Genomic DNA, 19,621 nt, shown 5'->3' with positions numbered 1-19,621 from the left:
TGGGCCCCAGTCAGACAGGTGTGGCTCACAAGCCTCCCTAAGTTTCCCTCACTTTGACTCCACAACCTCACATGGAGAACTTGGAGGCTCTGGGCAAGTCCCAGGTCTCCGAGTACCACACAGTGCCTCCCCGCTTCCCACAAAGTGTGGTAACAAAGGTGGCTGAACCAGTTTTTCCACAGGACATGGCTTTGGAAACCTGTAACACCCCAAAAGCAACAGCTTTGGGCCAAAGGTCAGGACCCAAGTGCCTTGGACATGGCCCTACCGAAGCTGGCATCAGCAAGCACCGGGCCTAGAACAGGCAGAATCTGGTCCTCAAAGCCCCAGGGAAGTTGAGCAGCCCAAGTTTCTCCAGAAGCTCTGGAGTTTTGCAGCCCCTAGACTGTAGCGAATAGACCGGATCAGGCCATCTCTTCCTTAGCAGAGGCAGGATAGGCCCAGCCTGTCCTTGCAGAACTTGAACCCCATCCTCTCAACTCATCCCTCTTTCAGTTTTAAAGTTAATTTGTTTGCACTTTGATTTTTAAAACTATCAACAAACTATCGTGATGGCTGGCGGCTTGGTGTCCCTTAAGTGCTGTGTCCATAAGCGGGCCCCTCTACTGCCTCGAGTTTGGGACTTCAACGTGTTCTTTAAGGAGAGCCACTTCCCCCAGCTTCCCAGCTAGCCCCGTCCCCCGAAGGAAGACCCCGGCAAAGCGTTCCTCAGCAGCATCTGAGGGGGCCACGGGAGGGAGCTCTCTGCTTTGATTCCTTCCTGAGCATAAGGTGTGTGGGCTGGAGGGATGGGGAAGGGGCGGGGCAGGGACTGGGAATTGGATGGGAAGGCATGGGGATCCTCACTTCCGGTATGCTGGATCTGCTTCCTTTACCTTTTCTTTGCAATTGTGTGTGTGTGTGTGTGTGTGTGTGTGTGTGTAGGCCAGAGGTCAGCCTCAGGTATCATGTGTGTATGTGTGTGTGTGTGTACCCTCCTCAATGTTATCTTGCTTTTTGAGAGCCTCTCACTGGGCTCTGGGCCTCCCTGCTTCAGCAGAACTAATTGGCCAGCACACTCTGGGGACCCTCCTGTCTCCGTCTCCCCAGTATGGGGATTACAACCATGTGCTGCTATATAGGTTTTTTGTTTTTTGTTTTTTTTTTTACATGGGTGCTAGGAACCCAGGGCTTGACGCTTGCACAGTAAGCACTGTAGATGGAGCCGCTCCCCCGCCCTCCTTCACATCCTGATTCACATGTCGTAGGGTGCAGCATCTCGTGGCTTTGTGGACCTTTTCAGTCGCCCCTCACCCTCTCCGTTTGCCTTTCCCACCCCATCGCCTTCACACCGAGTGGCTACCATCCATCACTTCCTCTATGTCTCTGTCTTTTCCAGCTTCTTTAACTTTGTGATCACAGTAACACAAGTGCACACCACTTACCCGTGTGTCGTCCCCCCACACACACCGCTGCTGCCCAGCAGGACACGGACCGGTGACCCACATTCCAGTCATAGCAGAAACAATAAAGACTGATGACCCCTTTCCACCTTCTGGCGGGGGGAGGTTCTGGTAATGGATGGGGGAACAACTGGCGTGCCCCCTCTGTTCACTCTACAGAGGACTGTGGTATAAGAAAAGTTCGAGATGACACTCACACAAGATGTCAGAGTCGAGTTCATGGAGGCAGTGTCTTCCCTTATCCTCAAGTTCAAGGCAGACAAATGGAACAAACTGGTGGGAGTCGAGGAGAATGCGGCCTTGTTCACAGAATTCTTTGAAAAAACTGATGTCCTTGTGATGGTGTTGACGCTCAACGCTGCTGGCATGATCATTCCCTGCCTGGGCTTCCCAGACTCCCTCAAATCCAAAGGCGTTTACTTTATCAAGTCAAAGCCAGAGCGCATTACCAAGGACGACTACAAGTCCCAGCTCCTCTATGGGGACATCAGCCCAACACCAGTGGACCAGCTGATTGTCGTAGTGGAAGAGGTGTGTGAGTCTAGGCTTGGCTGGGTGGGCTGGGGCACCAAAGTTTGGGAGGGACCTTCAGTGAGGGGCCTAGGGCCTTGCTGCTCTGAGTGTGGTATACTGCCCAGCAGCCTCCCCTGGGAGCTAGTTGGACATTCAGGTGCCATATCTGGAATCCACATCTCCACCCACTGCCTTCCCCTCCTCTTGACATTGGAACGTCATGCTGCAGATGGCTCTGTCTTCTGGCTGTGGCCACATGTGTGGGATATCCAAGCACCAATAGATGGTGCCCTCAGTTCTGAGACCTTGAGTTAAAAAGAAAGGTGTGGTGACATTTTCTGCACCCTTATGTTGTTGTCATGCCCATGGGCTTGCCCTAGGTGGTGCGGTGGGACGGGGGACACCGTTTGGAGTCACTTAGCTCTCCCAGGCATCAATGAGCTGTGCTCATTTAAAGAGAAACATGAAGCCAGGGGGCCGTTCAGCTGGGCCTGGAGGCTGAGGGTTGGGGGTCTGCCTGGCAGGCCACAGTCAGCTCGGCTACCATGTGGAGCCCAACATGGGGGCCACCTGGACAGCTCCTCCTGAGGCCTCTGCCCCTGGCTTATAGATGGTGACTCCTCCCTGTGTCCTCATGGGGTTGTCCTCTGTGTGTCTGTGTCCTGATCTCTTCTTATGAGGACCTAAGTCCTATTGGGTTAGGGCTAACCCTCATATTGCCACTTTAACAACTGTCAGGCTAGAGAGATGGCTCAGTAGGGATGGTGCTTGCAGCACAAGCATGAGGACATGAGTTCTGATCCCCAGCACTCACGTTAAAAAGTGGGTATGGTGCCAGGTGTGGCAGCACACGCCTTTAACCCCAGAGGCAGGCAGATCTCTGTGAGTTTGAGGCCAGCCTAGTCTACATAGAGAGTTCTAGGCCAGCTGTGGCTAGAGGGAGACCCTGTCTCAAAAAAACCAAAAAAAAAAAAAAAAAAAAGTGGGTATGGCAATGTAATCCCAGCACTGGGAGGTAGAGACAGAGAATCTCCTTGGATTGCTGGCCAGGCAATCCAGCTGAATCAGTGAGCTCCAGGTTCAGTGAAAGACCCTGTGTCAAAAAATAAGACGGAGAAACACAGGAAAAGACACCCAGCATCGACCTCTGACCTCCACGTGGATTCACATACCTCAACATGCACGCGTGTGCGCATGCACACACGCACACACATTGTTTCTAGCTTCGGTCAGATGCCAAGATGCGAGTAGTGGGACTACGTTTAGGGCATGGAGACATAGCCCAGCCCACCACCTCAGTCTCATGTAGCTCGTAGCCCACACTTTCAGCAAGGAGCGTGTGTGTGATTACAAGGTGGTGGGGCTGCCCCGCTTGGCGATGGTTTGGGCCATCATTACTGCTCCACACATTCCAGCTACCGCATCTCCAGGCACGGGGGGAGGATTTAGTTCTCTCTTGGTTATGCGCACAGAAGTCTCCCAACTCGTTCAGGGGTCCCCACTCCCTAGAGCACAGAGCCTGGAAGAGCCAGGCAGACCCATGTTTCCTTTCAGGTCCTCTACTCTCTGCTAAACCAAACTGAGAACATGGATGGCTGGCCCCGGGTGGTCTCAGAAGACATTGTCAAGCAAGTCCACAGACTGAAGAATGAGATGTTTGTGATGGGAGGCAAGATCAAAGGGAAAACTCTGCTGCCCATCCCAGAGCACCTGGAGAGCCTGGATGGCACGCTGGAGTCCGTGGAGAGGTAGGCGGGTGGATGGGGAAGCACCTGAGTCATCGCTGTGAGCCACAGACACGTAACTGCAAGTTGGTTCTGTGCTTTGAAGTGGATGAGATGCTCAAATGTGTGTGAGGTCACACGGAGTCTGCAGTAGAGGGCACAAGGGCAGGAGAGGAGGAGGTGCAAGAGGTACCACCAGGCGGCGTCACCTGCATGCAGTCCCCTCCCGCTGCTTGTGCGTGGGGGCAAACACCGCTGGACACGAAGAGCTGCCACACACGTCGGTGCAGTCACAAGCACCACGCTCAGCTTTAAGATGTGATGCTGGTGGGGGAGACTGGAGAGTAAAAGGAATATTTGGCAGGAAGGTGTGAGTGAGGCAAGGCGGAGGTTATGGCGTCTCAGAGGCCAAGGGACTCTGAGATATCCCAGCCTACCTGTCGGGCTGCCATTTAAACTGCCCTGGTATGTGAGACTCTCAAAACTTACTAGCGTGACCATTTGTCCCTACATGGCTATCTGAGCGTGACAGGTCCTAAGGTTCATCTAGGCTGGTTCTCCATGGACTGTCCACTAAACCCCCACCATGAGCCCTGTGGTGCCCAGGTGCAGTCGCTGCTGGCAACCGTGTTGAACAGGTGTATTCTAGGGTTTCTGCCCTCCTCTTCCTCCTCCAGGCATGGGCATCTCTGACAGCTTCCACTCCACTGTTTGCTTCGGTGTTGTTCTACTGGGGGATTGCGGTGACTGGGGACCAGACGCGATGCTGCTGGTCGCTTAGGGTTCATTGGCAGCAAGCTGCCGGCGGAGGGGGGTGGATGAATGGATTCACTCCTGGAGGGCACACAGCTTCAGGGGCCCATGTTGTATGACCATGAGGGCATCACCCAACTTTGCACTTGGCAGGATCCCCTCCCTGGACAACTCGCTCCTGCATTCCATTGAGACCATCATCATCGACTGGTCCCACCAGATCCGGGATGTGCTGAGCAAGGACTCGGCTCAGGCCCTGCTGGACGGTCTGCACCCGCTGCCCCATGTGGAATTTGAGTTCTGGGACGCGAGGCTCATGAACCTGCAGTATATCCACAAGCAGGTGGGGCCTCACTCTGCCTGGAATCCCAGTCTTCACTGGGCCACTTGGGCCAGCCATCAGCTCAGTGCCACCCTCCCAGGGACCCTGAAAGCCTGGCATATACCTCAACTTGTCACGCTACCCTGGTCTGTGAGGTTGACTCAGAGGCTTTGTTTCTAACCCCCTTTCAGCTGAATAGACCCAAAGTGAACAGAATAGTTGAAATCCTGGAAAAAGCCAAAAGCTGCTATTGGCCAGCCCTACAAAACGTCTATATGAACGTCTCCCAAGGTGAGCCGCCACACATGAGGCCACTGACCCCAAGTGCTTCCGTCACTCCCCTGATTGGCTTCCTCAGCCCCCTCCTGAGGAAGATCCAATGAGATACCTGACCCTGTTTCTTTTTTTAATTTTATTTTTTATTTTTATTTTATGTGTATGAGTGTAATGCCTGCATGTAGGTGGGTGTGCCCATGTCACGCAATTCCTATGGAAGTCAGAGCGGGCATCAGGGCCCCTGGAACTGGAGTTACAGAGCTTGTTAGCTGCCATGTCCTCTTAACCGCTCTTAACCACTGAGCCATCTCTCCAGCCCCCCAGCCCTGTTTCTTATCGACTCCCCCGCCTACACTGACCAACCTTGTCCCTATGTACTCAGGACTGAAGGAAGCCAATGACATCGTCCTGCATCTGAAACCCTTGCGCATCCTGATGGAGGAGATGGAGCAGGCTGACTTCACAGTGGTATGTTGACAAAGGAAAGCTGCCTGTGTGGGTGAGAGAGGCTTATGTTTGCGGGGCACAAGGCTTTTGGGGAACCCCTTACCTGTCAGCAGATGCTGATTCCCCTGGGAAAACCTCTCGTGGAGGCCCAGTGCTAGTTGTGGGAAGAGGTGAATGGGGACATGGCAGCAAGGGCCGGCCCTTTCCAGCACACTGCACTCTCTCCCAGCTCCCCACCTTCATCACCAAGGTGCTGAGTACCATCTGCTTCATCTGGGCCACCTCGGAGCACTACAACACGCCGTCCAGGGTCATCGTCATCCTGCAGGAGTTCTGCAATCAGATCATTGAAATGGTGACAAATGTCCCCACCCTGGCACCCCCATGTGCCATTCCCTCCCAGGCCAAGGTGCTGGACTGAGCAGTCTTGGGGTGGGTGGTTTCCTAGAGTTCCTCCAGAGCCCAAGAGCCCCAGCACCCAATACTCAGCCAGGTGCTTTGTGGGGTCCTGCACCGAGCCACCTCCCATGACCCTCAACATATACTTGCCTTTCCCCTCCCTTTAACAAACAATGTTAGAGCATTCACCACCACTGAGTCGAAGGGCTGTAATCCAGGTAACCAAAGCATATTACAACCAGGTTTGCAGTCCATCCACAGCACCAGGAAGACACTGTGTATTTCAGTGCTGGTGATCCCCAATCTGTGAGCAAAATCCCTTTTTGCTGCAGCCTTGACATGGGATGAGGGTCAATACCAGGAAGCTACTCAGTCCCCAACAGCCCAGCACTGGGCATTTGGGTTAGGCTCTGTGCGCAAGGGACAGTCTCTGTGCTGAGCGCGTCGTTCCTTGTCCTGCACTTGCTGCTCTAGGGCACCACCCTGGAGGCTTCTCAAGGGTGTCTCGGGATTCCCATCTTCTCTTCTGTCTAGACTCGAACTTTCCTGAGCCCAGACGAGGTGCTGAAGGGCTTACAGGGCGAGATAGAGGAGGTGCTAAGTGGCATCTCGCTGTCCGTGGGCGTCCTGAAGGAGCTCTTCCATGCCTATGACTTCTGCTGCGCCAACATGAAGCTTTTCTTTAAGGTAGCTCCTGACTCACAGAGTGGATCTTGGCAAATTGGGGCTGTGTCACCCTAGACACTGGGACAATCTGAAGCAAATATGGCCACCTCTCTCTCCCCGCCCCTCCTGATCCCCTTCCTTCTCCTGAAAGGACAAGCCAACTGTGCCCTGGGAGTTCCCATCATCTCTTGCTTTCTCCAGAATGAATTCCTTCCTTCACCGTGTCCAGACTATTGAGGTAAAAATGGAATTTTGCTCTTTTACACCTCTACATCCCATGCTGCCCCCCACAATAGTCTTCCAGGGTTGGGCTGTTGCTCAAGTAGAACCTGCCTAGCATGCATGGGGCCTCCTACCTTTGGACCCCAGCACTGAAAAAAATTTCCAGGATCAGTTCCCCATTAGGACAATCAAAATGAAGGTCAAACACCTGGGTCATGGGGACACATATGCTGTTAACTGTCCTCAAAGAATGCTGGAGACTGTGTTGGAGAAATGAGATCATCATAAAGACATCAGCTAAGGGGATGATCCGAAGCGCATGGAATGCAAATGTGAATGGTGTGATCACTAACCATACTTCTGGGAAGAAAGACTTGCCATGGGCTAGCTAGGGAAAGCTGGGTGGCGGGGTCCTCATGGAAGAGCAACTGGAATGCGTGCCCATGTCCATTGAGCATCCACTTCCTGCCTGTGGGAAGCCTTCCAGAACGCAGAGACCTTAAAGCTCAGCAAGAGAATCAGAAACCACTGATTCCCTCCCAGCTCCTTCCAGAGCCAGGGAAGTTGAGGTCTGGGAGCATCTGGAGAGAGGCTCTTCCCAGTGTAGAGGCCCGATCACATCTCAACCTTTGGGGCCCCTTCAAGATGGCTCAATGGTAGGGGAGCCTGTCACCCAGCCTGATGACCTGAGTTCGATACCCAGGACCCACATGGTGGAAGGAGAAAACCAGCTTCCATAAAGCTGTCCTCTGACTCCCACACACAAACTGTGTGGCAGGTGCTTGCAAATGTATATATAATAAATTTTAAAATATAAGGGGCTGGAGAGATGGCCCAGTGGTTAAGAACACTGAGTGTTCTTGCAGAAGACCCAGATTTGAATCCCAGCATCCACATGGCAGCTAACAACTGTCTGTAACTCCAGTCCCGGGGGATCCGACAGCCTCCTCTAACCTCCTCGGGCATTGCACGACACGGGTGCACTTATCTACATGCAAGCAATTCACGCATACACATAAAATTAAAAAAATATATAAGAAAAAATCCCAGCCTTCATTTCCCCTCCTTCTTAACACAGGCCATTCTTGGATCCCTTCCTCTCTCTTGCCCCTTGTTTCAGAAACATCTGCAAAGCACATGATCACAGACACATGCACCCCATGTGGGCTCCATGTACACCCCACAGCAGTGACCCTGGGTGTGCGCCTTGTGAGCTCTCCTTGCTGGGGTTGGAGCTGGGTGGGTCCTTGTGCTGGATAGCTTTAGTGTCAACTTGACACACCTGGGTTGAGGGAGCCTCAATTGGGGAATTACCTCCATTGGTCTGGCCTGTGGCCATGTCCATGGGGCACCTTGATTGCTGAGTGAAGTGAGAGGGCCCAGCCCACTGTGGGTGGTGCCACCCCTGGGCAGGTGGGCCTGTGTTACATAAGAAAGCAGGCTGAACAGGGGCCGGGGAGCAAGCCAGTAAGCAGCGTTCATCCATGGCCTGTGCTCCAGCTCCAGCCTCCAGGTTCCTGCCCTGAGTTCCTACCTTGAGCTCCCTAATGAACTGTGACCTGAAAGATGTAAGCTGAATAAACCCTTTCCTCCCCAAGTTGGTACTGGTCAGAGTGTTTTGTCACAGCAATGGAGAAACAAACCAGGACAGTCCTTGAAGCCTGGACTTCAGCCCTGGAGGTGAGTGGAACAAGAGGGTGAACCTTTGCTTTTTCTTCTCTGCTAGGATCTTTATAAGACAGCCATCGAGTTTCTGAAGCTAGAGAAGATCGAGCTGGGAGGCGTGCATGGGAGCATCCACGGAAACCTGGTGACCCAGATTTACAACGCAGTCTTTGAGATGGTGAAGGTCTTTGCTGACTGCAAATATGATCCCTTGGACCCCGGAGACTCCGTAAGTCCTTGAGTGGAGACTGACTAATGTAGACTCAAGGGGTAAAATGATGCCAAGAGGAAGCAGGTGACGTCGGGGGAGAAGCTCCCAGATCTTTAAGGACTGTAACAAGTTGTCACAGAAACTAAGAAGACACAGTCCCCATGCCAATGAGCAGACTTATTTAGAGGATTTGGGGCATGGTAGAGAAAGGGATACTGGAGATCCAACCCAGGGCTTCACGCTCCACCACTGAGCTACACACCCAGCCCCGTATATTCCCGAACTCTTAACCTTGGAGTGTCCCAGCCTCGTGATGGCTTACAGAAACCACCTCCCCTGCTTGTCAACTGACTGCTTCATTTCCTTTTAGAGTTTTGATGAGGATTACAGTGACTTTGAGACCAAAATCCAAGACCTGGATAGGAGGCTGGCCACCATCTTCTGCCAAGCCTTTGATGACTGCACCTCCATCGAGTCGTCCACAAAGGTAGGTGAGCACCGTCCATCACGGCAGCACCAATCCCAGGGGAAGGAGAGATGCTGAGTTGGGCCCCAGGAGCCTGCATCTCAGGGTGGGTCAGCAGGGAGTGCCCCAGTGAAGGCATCTGGAGTGGTCTGGGCACCACCAGTGTGACGGTCATCTTTCTGGATGATGTCAGGACTGGGCTTCCTGGGACTGAGCTGGGGACCTGTGAAGCTTCCTACCGTTGCACACCAAGACTGCTCCCTTGAAAATGTGGGCTGTTCCTTTGTTGCTTAAACATTTTATTTGGTCCTTTTGAGACAGGGTCTCCTTGTAGCCCCAGCTGACCTGGCACTTGCTATGTAGACCAAGCTGGCCTTGATCTCACAGAGATCCGCCTACCTCTGCCTCCCGAGTGCTGGGACTGAAGGTGTGCGCCACCATGCCCAAATTTTAAACACTGTTTTTAAGAGTGTAGATGCAGAGGCCCTGAAGCCTCTTCAATTGCTGTGATGGATAAAGTCTAGGATCCATTGTTGGCTTGGGGATCCAGGCAAAATATCAATGAGTGCAAATTAATTCAGTGAATCTGCACAACTTTAAAGAAAAAATTATTCAGTGACACTTGTTAAAGCACAAAGAGGCTTTTATTTGGTAATGCAGTGGGAGACAGGAACCCCTAATGGGCTCAGCTTCCAGTATGGCTCATGCAAAAGGGATCAATAGATAAGGAACAGGTATGTCCAGTGTGTGGAGATGAGTGAGCATACCACAGGTCTCAGGAAGGCCTTTGAAGAAGTATCTCTCCATCCAGTCAAGTTGATGACCAAGGTTAACTACCACATGTGTTTCCAAGAGAATAGGCTCAGAAAACCCATGGTGTTTCCTACTAACTCCAGGCATGTGGTGAGTTCCGACTAGGAGAGCCCATTGCTGCAGTGTGTATGTGCATGTGTATGTGTGCAGGGGTGTGTGTGGTATGTGTGTGTGGTGTGTGTGTGTGTGTGTGTTTCTGCAGGTACATGTTGAGTCCAGAGATCAAATTTGAATGTTGTTCCTCAAGAGCCGACGACCTTATTTTGTTGTGGTTGTTTGAGACAGGGTCTCACTATGTAGTCCTGGAACTCACTGTGTAGACCAGGTTGGCCTTGAACTCAAAGAGATCTGCCTCCAGAGTGCTGGGATCAAAGGTGTGCGGCCATCACCCCTGGCCTCAGGTTCAGCTTTTTATTGAACGTGTTAACAAATGGTTTAGTCAGAAAGACTGATGCCTATGTAACTCTTGGACTCAGTCTTCCTTCTTTTCTTCCACTTCTCTTCTGCTGCTGAAGCAGGTCGACCAGCCTCTGCATCGCAGAGGAAATTCCCAATACTGCCATTGCAAGCAAGCCGGGCCAAAGTAGTCCCCCCCCCACCCCCGCTTTAATGAGGGCGTCGCTCTCATCCTCCCTGACGTGGTCACCTCATCATCATGCAGGATGAGGGCAGAATACCAGTGAGCTGAGCTGAATGAGCCAGCCCCAGGTCCTGATGAGAGACTGACTCAGAAACAAGGCGGACCTGCTGATTGAGCTCTGCTAGCTGGCTAGCAAGCCCCAGGGTGCCTCCTGTTTCCACATCTCCAGCACTGGGGTGGTACGTGTGTGCCACCACACCCAACGTTTTACATGGGTGCTGGGTATCAATCTCACTTTACCAACTGAGCTTTCTCTCCAGCCACCCCCCATTGCAAAACAAAATGCATTTAGGGATGGTGGGTTTTCTTGACTGAGCGCGTCCCTGTGGGTAGTGGTCCTCTTCCAAAGAGGATAGTTTCCTGTGAGGTAAGCCATTCTCTCTCTGGTTATTGGAGTCAGGCCTCCACTGTTTGAATGCGGTCTGGAGCCATTTACCTGTTGCTGAATTGTGTTTCCGACCTGCTCAGATCTGCCTTGTCTGAGCCCTCCTTTCTCCTGGGCCTGGAATAAACTCTGATGGGCTCTGGAACTAGCTGGTTTCTGAGCAGCTGTCTCGACATATGGCAGCATGGGAATCATACAAGTGCCATTTAACCAGTTGCCAGGCAGAGAAAGATTCCAGTGAGGTTCCTGTTTCAATGAGGCACGTGTCTTGCTTGACCCAGCCCATTTTGTCAACAGCCTTGGGTTGGAGCCAATGCCCGGGGCAGGGCAGGTAGCAGGGACTCCGGCGAAGGCACGCTTCCTCCCATGTCTCCATAGCTCCTGTACATGTGTGGGAGCCTCCTGGAGCGGCCTCTGATTCTTGTCCAGGTGGTACCCAGGTACTCGGTCATGTTGGAGCTGTTCAATACTGAACTGGACAATGCCAAGCTCATGTACGATGCTCAGATGGCAGCTTCTGCTGAGGGCAACATTCCACCCATTCACAAAAACATGCCACCCGTGGCCGGGCAGCTCAAGTGGAGCCTGGAGATGCAGGAGAGGCTGGAGGTGTCCATGAAGCACCTGAAACACATTGACCATCCGTGAGTCATGGGCTGGGCTAGAGAAGGCCCAGGCAGCCCACCATCCTCTGCTGTGGAGAAAGAATTGGTCCACCCCAAGCCCAAGAGGCCCAGCTCCACACCAGCCCAACTGCTGCAAACAAAGCCCCAGAGAAGGCCCCTCTATTCCTCCCCTTCCTGTGTCTGAGTCAGTGAGCCGAGGATACCCCTGTACTTTCACCCTTGAACCTTTCACCTGTAGCCATGTAAAAATAAGCGAAGACCTCCTGATTAGGAGCACAGAGGCTATGCACAGTGTCTGCTAAAGCAAAGGGGTCCCCTGGCCCCTATTACTTGCATTTGGCACAGGCTCCAAAGCAAGCTAGGGAGGGGACAGCTCCTCGGCAAACTTTGGGATGCTACAGGTATGCCCTGATAGCACAGGGTTGCCCGTTGCCTGAGAAGCTGGAGGCAGCAGGCCTGTGGTCACACTTGGCTGCAGACTAGTCTAGTTGGTCCTGAGTTGTAGGGGGCATGGTCAGAAATTAGGGACACTGTGAGTTCCTAACAGAGCCCTGGCTGTTAGGCTGGTTAGGGCCATTACAGCATGGATTACTGCTCGGAGTTTGCTGGGCTATCACAGATTGAGAGCTCAGAATCTATTTTTGATATATGGTCCAGTCATTGCTGTTGTGTTCATTTCCTAAAGGAACAGGTCCCTGGCTGCCTGCTTCAGTGCCCCAAGATCTGGTAGTGGCAGGGGCTAAAGAGGCATGGAAGGTGATGTCAGGGTAAAGCCGTCCTTCCTGCTCCACCCAACTCTGATCCAGGGTCATGTCCAGTGCGGAGGCCAAGCTTGTTTACGAGAAATACGATGAGATGATGGAGCTACTGCGCAGCCGCCGAGAGAAAATCTACCAGCAGTGGGTGGGCGGCGTGGACGAGAATTGCCACTTCAACCTGGGGCAGCCAATCCTTCAGCGAGACCCCTTCTCCAGCCTCATCCAGGTCAACTTCAGCAAGACGGTGGGTTCCTGGTGGGCCTCGGGGAGGTATACTGGGGAGAAGAAAGGGAGGAGGGGGGAGAAACCCTGGGCCCACCGCACTAGGACAGGCTGACCCCACCACCAATCGTGTGTGTTCATGGAGCTTGCTGTGCACTGGGGAGAAGAAAGGGAGGAGGGGGGAGAAACCCTGGGCCCACCGCACTGGGACAGGCTGACCCCACCACCAATCGTGTGTGTTCATGGAGCTTGCTGTGTGTGTCACGGGCACCTGAAGCTTTGGTAAATGTTTTTAAACGTGTCTAGGATACATTGAAGACATGAAACGAGACAGTTCCTTGAGAATACTTTTAAGGACTGGGGCGGGGGGCTCAGTGGTAGTCTTTGCCTGCTGTGCGTGAGACCTTGACTCTGAGGAGACCTTGACTCTGAGGAGACCTTGACTGAGGAGACCTTGACTCTGAGGAGACCTTGACTCTGAGGAGACCTGGACTCTGAGGAGACCTGGACTCTGAGGAGACCTGGACTCTGAGGAGACCTGGACTCTGAGGAGACCTGGACTCTGAGGAGACCTGGACTCTGAGGAGACCTGGACTCTGAGGAGACCTGGACTCTGAGGAGACCTGGACTCTGAGGAGACCTGGACTCTGAGGAGACCTGGACTCTGAGGAGACCTGGACTCTGAGGAGACCTGGACTCTGAGGAGACCTGGACTCTGAGGAGACCTGGACTCTGAGGAGACCTGGACTCTGAGGAGACCTGGACTCTGAGGAGACCTGGACTCTGAGGAGACCTGGACTCTGAGGAGACCTGGACTCTGAGGAGACCTGGACTCTGAGGAGACCTGGACTCTGAGGAGACCTGGACTCTGAGGAGACCTGGACTCTGAGGAGACCTGGACTCTGAGGAGACCTGGACTCTGAGGAGACCTGGACTCTGAGGAGACCTGGACTCTGAGGAGACCTGGACTCTGAGGAGACCTGGACTCTGAGGAGACCTGGACTCTGAGGAGACCTGGACTCTGAGGAGACCTGGACTCTGAGGAGACCTGGACTCTGAGGAGACCTGGACTCTGAGGAGACCTGGACTCTGAGGAGACCTGGACTCTGAGGAGACCTGGACTCTGAGGAGACCTGGACTCTGAGGAGACCTGGACTCTGAGGAGACCTGGACTCTGAGGAGACCTGGACTCTGAGGAGACCTGGACTCTGAGGAGACCTGGACTCTGAGGAGACCTGGACTCTGAGGAGACCTGGACTCTGAGGAGACCTGGACTCTGAGGAGACCTGGACTCTGAGGAGACCTGGACTCTGAGGAGACCTGGACTCTGAGGAGACCTGGACTCTGAGGAGACCTGGACTCTGAGGAGACCTGGACTCTGAGGAGACCTGGACTCTGAGGAGACCTGGACTCTGAGGAGACCTGGACTCTGAGGAGACCTGGACTCTGAGGAGACCTGGACTCTGAGGAGACCTGGACTCTGAGGAGACCTGGACTCTGAGGAGACCTGGACTCTGAGGAGACCTGGACTCTGAGGAGACCTGGACTCTGAGGAGACCTGGACTCTGAGGAGACCTGGACTCTGAGGAGACCTGGACTCTGAGGAGACCTGGACTCTGAGGAGACCTGGACTCTGAGGAGACCTGGACTCTGAGGAGACCTGGACTCTGAGGAGACCTGGACTCTGAGGAGACCTGGACTCTGAGGAGACCTGGACTCTGAGGAGACCTGGACTCTGAGGAGACCTGGACTCTGAGGAGACCTGGACTCTGAGGAGACCTGGACTCTGAGGAGACCTGGACTCTGAGGAGACCTGGACTCTGAGGAGACCTGGACTCTGAGGAGACCTGGACTCTGAGGAGACCTGGACTCTGAGGAGACCTGGACTCTGAGGAGACCTGGACTCTGAGGAGACCTGGACTCTGAGGAGACCTGGACTCTGAGGAGACCTGGACTCTGAGGAGACCTGGACTCTGAGGAGACCTGGACTCTGAGGAGACCTGGACTCTGAGGAGACCTGGACTCTGAGGAGACCTGGACTCTGAGGAGACCTGGACTCTGAGGAGACCTGGACTCTGAGGAGACCTGGACTCTGAGGAGACCTGGACTCTGAGGAGACCTGGACTCTGAGGAGACCTGGACTCTGAGGAGACCTGGACTCTGAGGAGACCTGGACTCTGAGGAGACCTGGACTCTGAGGAGACCTGGACTCTGAGGAGACCTGGACTCTGAGGAGACCTGGACTCTGAGGAGACCTGGACTCTGAGGAGACCTGGACTCTGAGGAGACCTGGACTCTGAGGAGACCTGGACTCTGAGGAGACCTGGACTCTGAGGAGACCTGGACTCTGAGGAGACCTGGACTCTGAGGAGACCTGGACTCTGAGGAGACCTGGACTCTGAGGAGACCTGGACTCTGAGGAGACCTGGACTCTGAGGAGACCTGGACTCTGAGGAGACCTGGACTCTGAGGAGACCTGGACTCTGAGGAGACCTGGACTCTGAGGAGACCTGGACTCTGAGGAGACCTGGACTCTGAGGAGACCTGGACTCTGAGGAGACCTGGACTCTGAGGAGACCTGGACTCTGAGGAGACCTGGACTCTGAGGAGACCTGGACTCTGAGGAGACCTGGACTCTGAGGAGACCTGGACTCTGAGGAGACCTGGACTCTGAGGAGACCTGGACTCTGAGGAGACCTGGACTCTGAGGAGACCTGGACTCTGAGGAGACCTGGACTCTGAGGAGACCTGGACTCTGAGGAGACCTGGACTCTGAGGAGACCTGGACTCTGAGGAGACCTGGACTCTGAGGAGACCTGGACTCTGAGGAGACCTGGACTCTGAGGAGACCTGGACTCTGAGGAGACCTGGACTCTGAGGAGACCTGGACTCTGAGGAGACCTGGACTCTGAGGAGACCTGGACTCTGAGGAGACCTGGACTCTGAGGAGACCTGGACTCTGAGGAGACCTGGACTCTGAGGAGACCTGGACTCTGAGGAGACCTGGACTCTGAGGAGACCTGGACTCTGAGGAGACCTGGACTCTGAGGAGACCTGGACTCTGAGGAGACCTGGACTCTGAGGAGACCTGGACTCTGAGGAGACCTGGACTCTGAGGAGACCTGGACTCTGAGGAGACCTGGACTCTGAGGAGACCTGGACTCTGAGGAGACCTGGACTCTGAGGAGACCTGGACTCTGAGGAGACCTGGACTCTGAGGAGACCTGGACTCTGAGGAGACCTGGACTCTGAGGAGACCTGGACTCTGAGGAGACCTGGACTCTGAGGAGACCTGGACTCTGAGGAGACCTGGACTCTGAGGAGACCTGGACTCTGAGGAGACCTGGACTCTGAGGAGACCTGGACTCTGAGGAGACCTGGACTCTGAGGAGACCTGGACTCTGAGGAGACCTGGACTCTGAGGAGACCTGGACTCTGAGGAGACCTGGACTCTGAGGAGACCTGGACTCTGAGGAGACCTGGACTCTGAGGAGACCTGGACTCTGAGGAGACCTGGACTCTGAGGAGACCTGGACTCTGAGGAGACCTGGACTCTGAGGAGACCTGGACTCTGAGGAGACCTGGACTCTGAGGAGACCTGGACTCTGAGGAGACCTGGACTCTGAGGAGACCTGGACTCTGAGGAGACCTGGACTCTGAGGAGACCTGGACTCTGAGGAGACCTGGACTCTGAGGAGACCTGGACTCTGAGGAGACCTGGACTCTGAGGAGACCTGGACTCTGAGGAGACCTGGACTCTGAGGAGACCTGGACTCTGAGGAGACCTGGACTCTGAGGAGACCTGGACTCTGAGGAGACCTGGACTCTGAGGAGACCTGGACTCTGAGGAGACCTGGACTCTGAGGAGACCTGGACTCTGAGGAGACCTGGACTCTGAGGAGACCTGGACTCTGAGGAGACCTGGACTCTGAGGAGACCTGGACTCTGAGGAGACCTGGACTCTGAGGAGACCTGGACTCTGAGGAGACCTGGACTCTGAGGAGACCTGGACTCTGAGGAGACCTGGACTCTGAGGAGACCTGGACTCTGAGGAGACCTGGACTCTGAGGAGACCTGGACTCTGAGGAGACCTGGACTCTGAGGAGACCTGGACTCTGAGGAGACCTGGACTCTGAGGAGACCTGGACTCTGAGGAGACCTGGACTCTGAGGAGACCTGGACTCTGAGGAGACCTGGACTCTGAGGAGACCTGGACTCTGAGGAGACCTGGACTCTGAGGAGACCTGGACTCTGAGGAGACCTGGACTCTGAGGAGACCTGGACTCTGAGGAGACCTGGACTCTGAGGAGACCTGGACTCTGAGGAGACCTGGACTCTGAGGAGACCTGGACTCTGAGGAGACCTGGACTCTGAGGAGACCTGGACTCTGAGGAGACCTGGACTCTGAGGAGACCTGGACTCTGAGGAGACCTGGACTCTGAGGAGACCTGGACTCTGAGGAGACCTGGACTCTGAGGAGACCTGGACTCTGAGGAGACCTGGACTCTGAGGAGACCTGGACTCTGAGGAGACCTGGACTCTGAGGAGACCTGGACTCTGAGGAGACCTGGACTCTGAGGAGACCTGGACTCTGAGGAGACCTGGACTCTGAGGAGACCTGGACTCTGAGGAGACCTGGACTCTGAGGAGACCTGGACTCTGAGGAGACCTGGACTCTGAGGAGACCTGGACTCTGAGGAGACCTGGACTCTGAGGAGACCTGGACTCTGAGGAGACCTGGACTCTGAGGAGACCTGGACTCTGAGGAGACCTGGACTCTGAGGAGACCTGGACTCTGAGGAGACCTGGACTCTGAGGAGACCTGGACTCTGAGGAGACCTGGACTCTGAGGAGACCTGGACTCTGAGGAGACCTGGACTCTGAGGAGACCTGGACTCTGAGGAGACCTGGACTCTGAGGAGACCTGGACTCTGAGGAGACCTGGACTCTGAGGAGACCTGGACTCTGAGGAGACCTGGACTCTGAGGAGACCTGGACTCTGAGGAGACCTGGACTCTGAGGAGACCTGGACTCTGAGGAGACCTGGACTCTGAGGAGACCTGGACTCTGAGGAGACCTGGACTCTGAGGAGACCTGGACTCTGAGGAGACCTGGACTCTGAGGAGACCTGGACTCTGAGGAGACCTGGACTCTGAGGAGACCGTGACTCTGAGGAGACCTTGACTCTGAGGAGACCTTGACTCAGGAGACTCCTTGACTCTGAGGAGACCTTGACTGAGGAGACCTTGACTCTGAGGAGACCTTGACTGAGGAGACCTTGACTCTGAGGAGACCTTGACTGAGGAGACCTTGACTCTGAGGAGACCTTGACTGAGGAGACCTTGACTCTGAGGAGACCTTGACTGAGGAGACCTTGACTCTGAGGAGACCTTGACTGAGGAGACCTTGACTCTGAGGAGACCTTGACTGAGGAGACCTTGACTCTGAGGAGACCTTGACTGAGGAGACCTTGACTCTGAGGAGACCTTGACTGAGGAGACCTTGACTCTGAGGAGACCTTGACTGAGGAGACCTTGACTCTGAGGAGACCTTGACTGAGGAGACCTTGACTCTGAGGAGACCTTGACTGAGGAGACCTTGACTCTGAGGAGACCTTGACTGAGGAGACCTTGACTCTGAGGAGACCTTGACTGAGGAGACCTTGACTCTGAGGAGACCTTGACTGAGGAGACCTTGACTCTGAGGAGACCTTGACTGAGGAGACCTTGACTCTGAGGAGACCTTGACTGAGGAGACCTTGACTCTGAGGAGACCTTGACTGAGGAGACCTTGACTCTGAGGAGACCTTGACTGAGGAGACCTTGACTCTGAGGAGACCTTGACTGAGGAGACCTTGACTCTGAGGAGACCTTGACTGAGGAGACCTTGACTCTGAGGAGACCTTGACTGAGAGGAGACCTTGACTGAGGAGACCTTGACTGAGGAGACCTTGACTCTGAGGAGACCTTGACTCTGAGGAACCCTAACACTGCACAAAGTAAAGAAGAGAAAGGAGCGCCGACAGTCGCCTTTTCATTATTTTTTTATTGATTTGATTTGATCTTGCAGTTGTGGGTTCTGAACCCAGGACCTCATTCATGCAAGGCACGTGCTGTACCACTGAGCTGCATCCCCGGACCTCTTTACATTTTTGTGTAGAGGCTGGATCTCACTAGGGCGCCCGGGCTGACTTGGAATTCATTCTGAAGCCCAGGCACGTCTTCTGAACTTCCTGCTGTAGACTTTTGTTTGTTTGTTTTTGAGACAGGGTCTCCCTGTAGCCCCAGCTGACCTTAAACTCACTATGTAGACCAGGCTGGCCTGAATCTCACAGAGATCCACCTGCCTCTGCCTCCCAAGTGCTGGGATTAAAGGTGTGTGCCACCAGGCCAGCTACTGTGGACTTCTGAGCAGCTGTGATGACAGGTCTACACCTCCAGGTCTGGCTTCATGTGCTCCCAAGAGGAAATAGGAATTTGAATTTAGAACAAAGAAAAGTCACTTCAGGACCTAGAGAGAAGGGCCAGCTGCCCAAGATGGCATGCTCCAGTGCTGAACCTGGATGGTTCAGATGTGCACACGGGGACGGAAGCCGAGTGGGGCTGAGTTCCTACACTCTCTGCCTCATGACCTGTCCTGCCTGGACTTGGCCAGTGACACAGGAACAGGGACACCAGAGGGGAGTGTGTCCTTTTACTAAAATTCACACTTTCCTTCAGAACACATTGACTGAGCACCTGGTCTGGGCACATGCTTGGTAAACACCAATAGCTGGTGTCTCTTCTGTCCTCCTGGGGCTTTCCAGGTTCAGGAAGGGGAGGCAGAGGGAGGGAGCAGAGAGCGTATGAGCTGGTAGCTGAGCAAAGAGGGGGAGAGTACTGCTGGGTGACCTGGGTCCCTCAGGAAGAGGAGGAGGTCAGGTGAGGAGGGAGGACAGGGCTGGAGGAGGGGTCAGATAACACAGCTTGCAGGAGGTGAGAGACTGGCTTTTGAATAGAGCAGACTGGAACAGAAAAGGCTTGTCTGTGGCAAGGAGTGAAACAGGAGGCAAGTGGGATGGGGGGGTGGGAG

General features: G+C 54.3%; 1 protein-coding gene across 1 annotated transcript in view; it reads left to right on the top strand.

Moving 5' to 3' along the window:
- The first annotated feature begins 1,628 nt into the window (after positions 1 to 1,628).
- The window catches only part of Dnah17 (dynein axonemal heavy chain 17), a 137,513-nt gene continuing 119,520 nt past the window's right edge, over positions 1,629 to 19,621 (top strand). Inside the window, exons 1-12 of the mRNA XM_008849677.3 lie at positions 1,629 to 1,973; positions 3,510 to 3,703; positions 4,586 to 4,775; positions 4,946 to 5,045; positions 5,413 to 5,498; positions 5,707 to 5,832; positions 6,411 to 6,563; positions 6,694 to 6,780; positions 8,491 to 8,658; positions 9,011 to 9,127; positions 11,323 to 11,588; positions 12,377 to 12,572. Coding sequence (XP_008847899.1) covers positions 1,629 to 1,973; positions 3,510 to 3,703; positions 4,586 to 4,775; positions 4,946 to 5,045; positions 5,413 to 5,498; positions 5,707 to 5,832; positions 6,411 to 6,563; positions 6,694 to 6,780; positions 8,491 to 8,658; positions 9,011 to 9,127; positions 11,323 to 11,588; positions 12,377 to 12,572 — 2,028 coding nt within the window. The remainder of the gene's footprint in view (positions 1,974 to 3,509; positions 3,704 to 4,585; positions 4,776 to 4,945; positions 5,046 to 5,412; positions 5,499 to 5,706; positions 5,833 to 6,410; positions 6,564 to 6,693; positions 6,781 to 8,490; positions 8,659 to 9,010; positions 9,128 to 11,322; positions 11,589 to 12,376; positions 12,573 to 19,621) is intronic.

Source organism: Nannospalax galili, unplaced genomic scaffold (assembly GCF_000622305.1).
Source record: "Nannospalax galili isolate Female #2095 unplaced genomic scaffold, S.galili_v1.0 scaffold945, whole genome shotgun sequence".
NCBI lineage: Eukaryota > Metazoa > Chordata > Mammalia > Rodentia > Spalacidae > Nannospalax > Nannospalax galili.
This window is presented reverse-complemented; position numbering and strand designations above follow the sequence as displayed.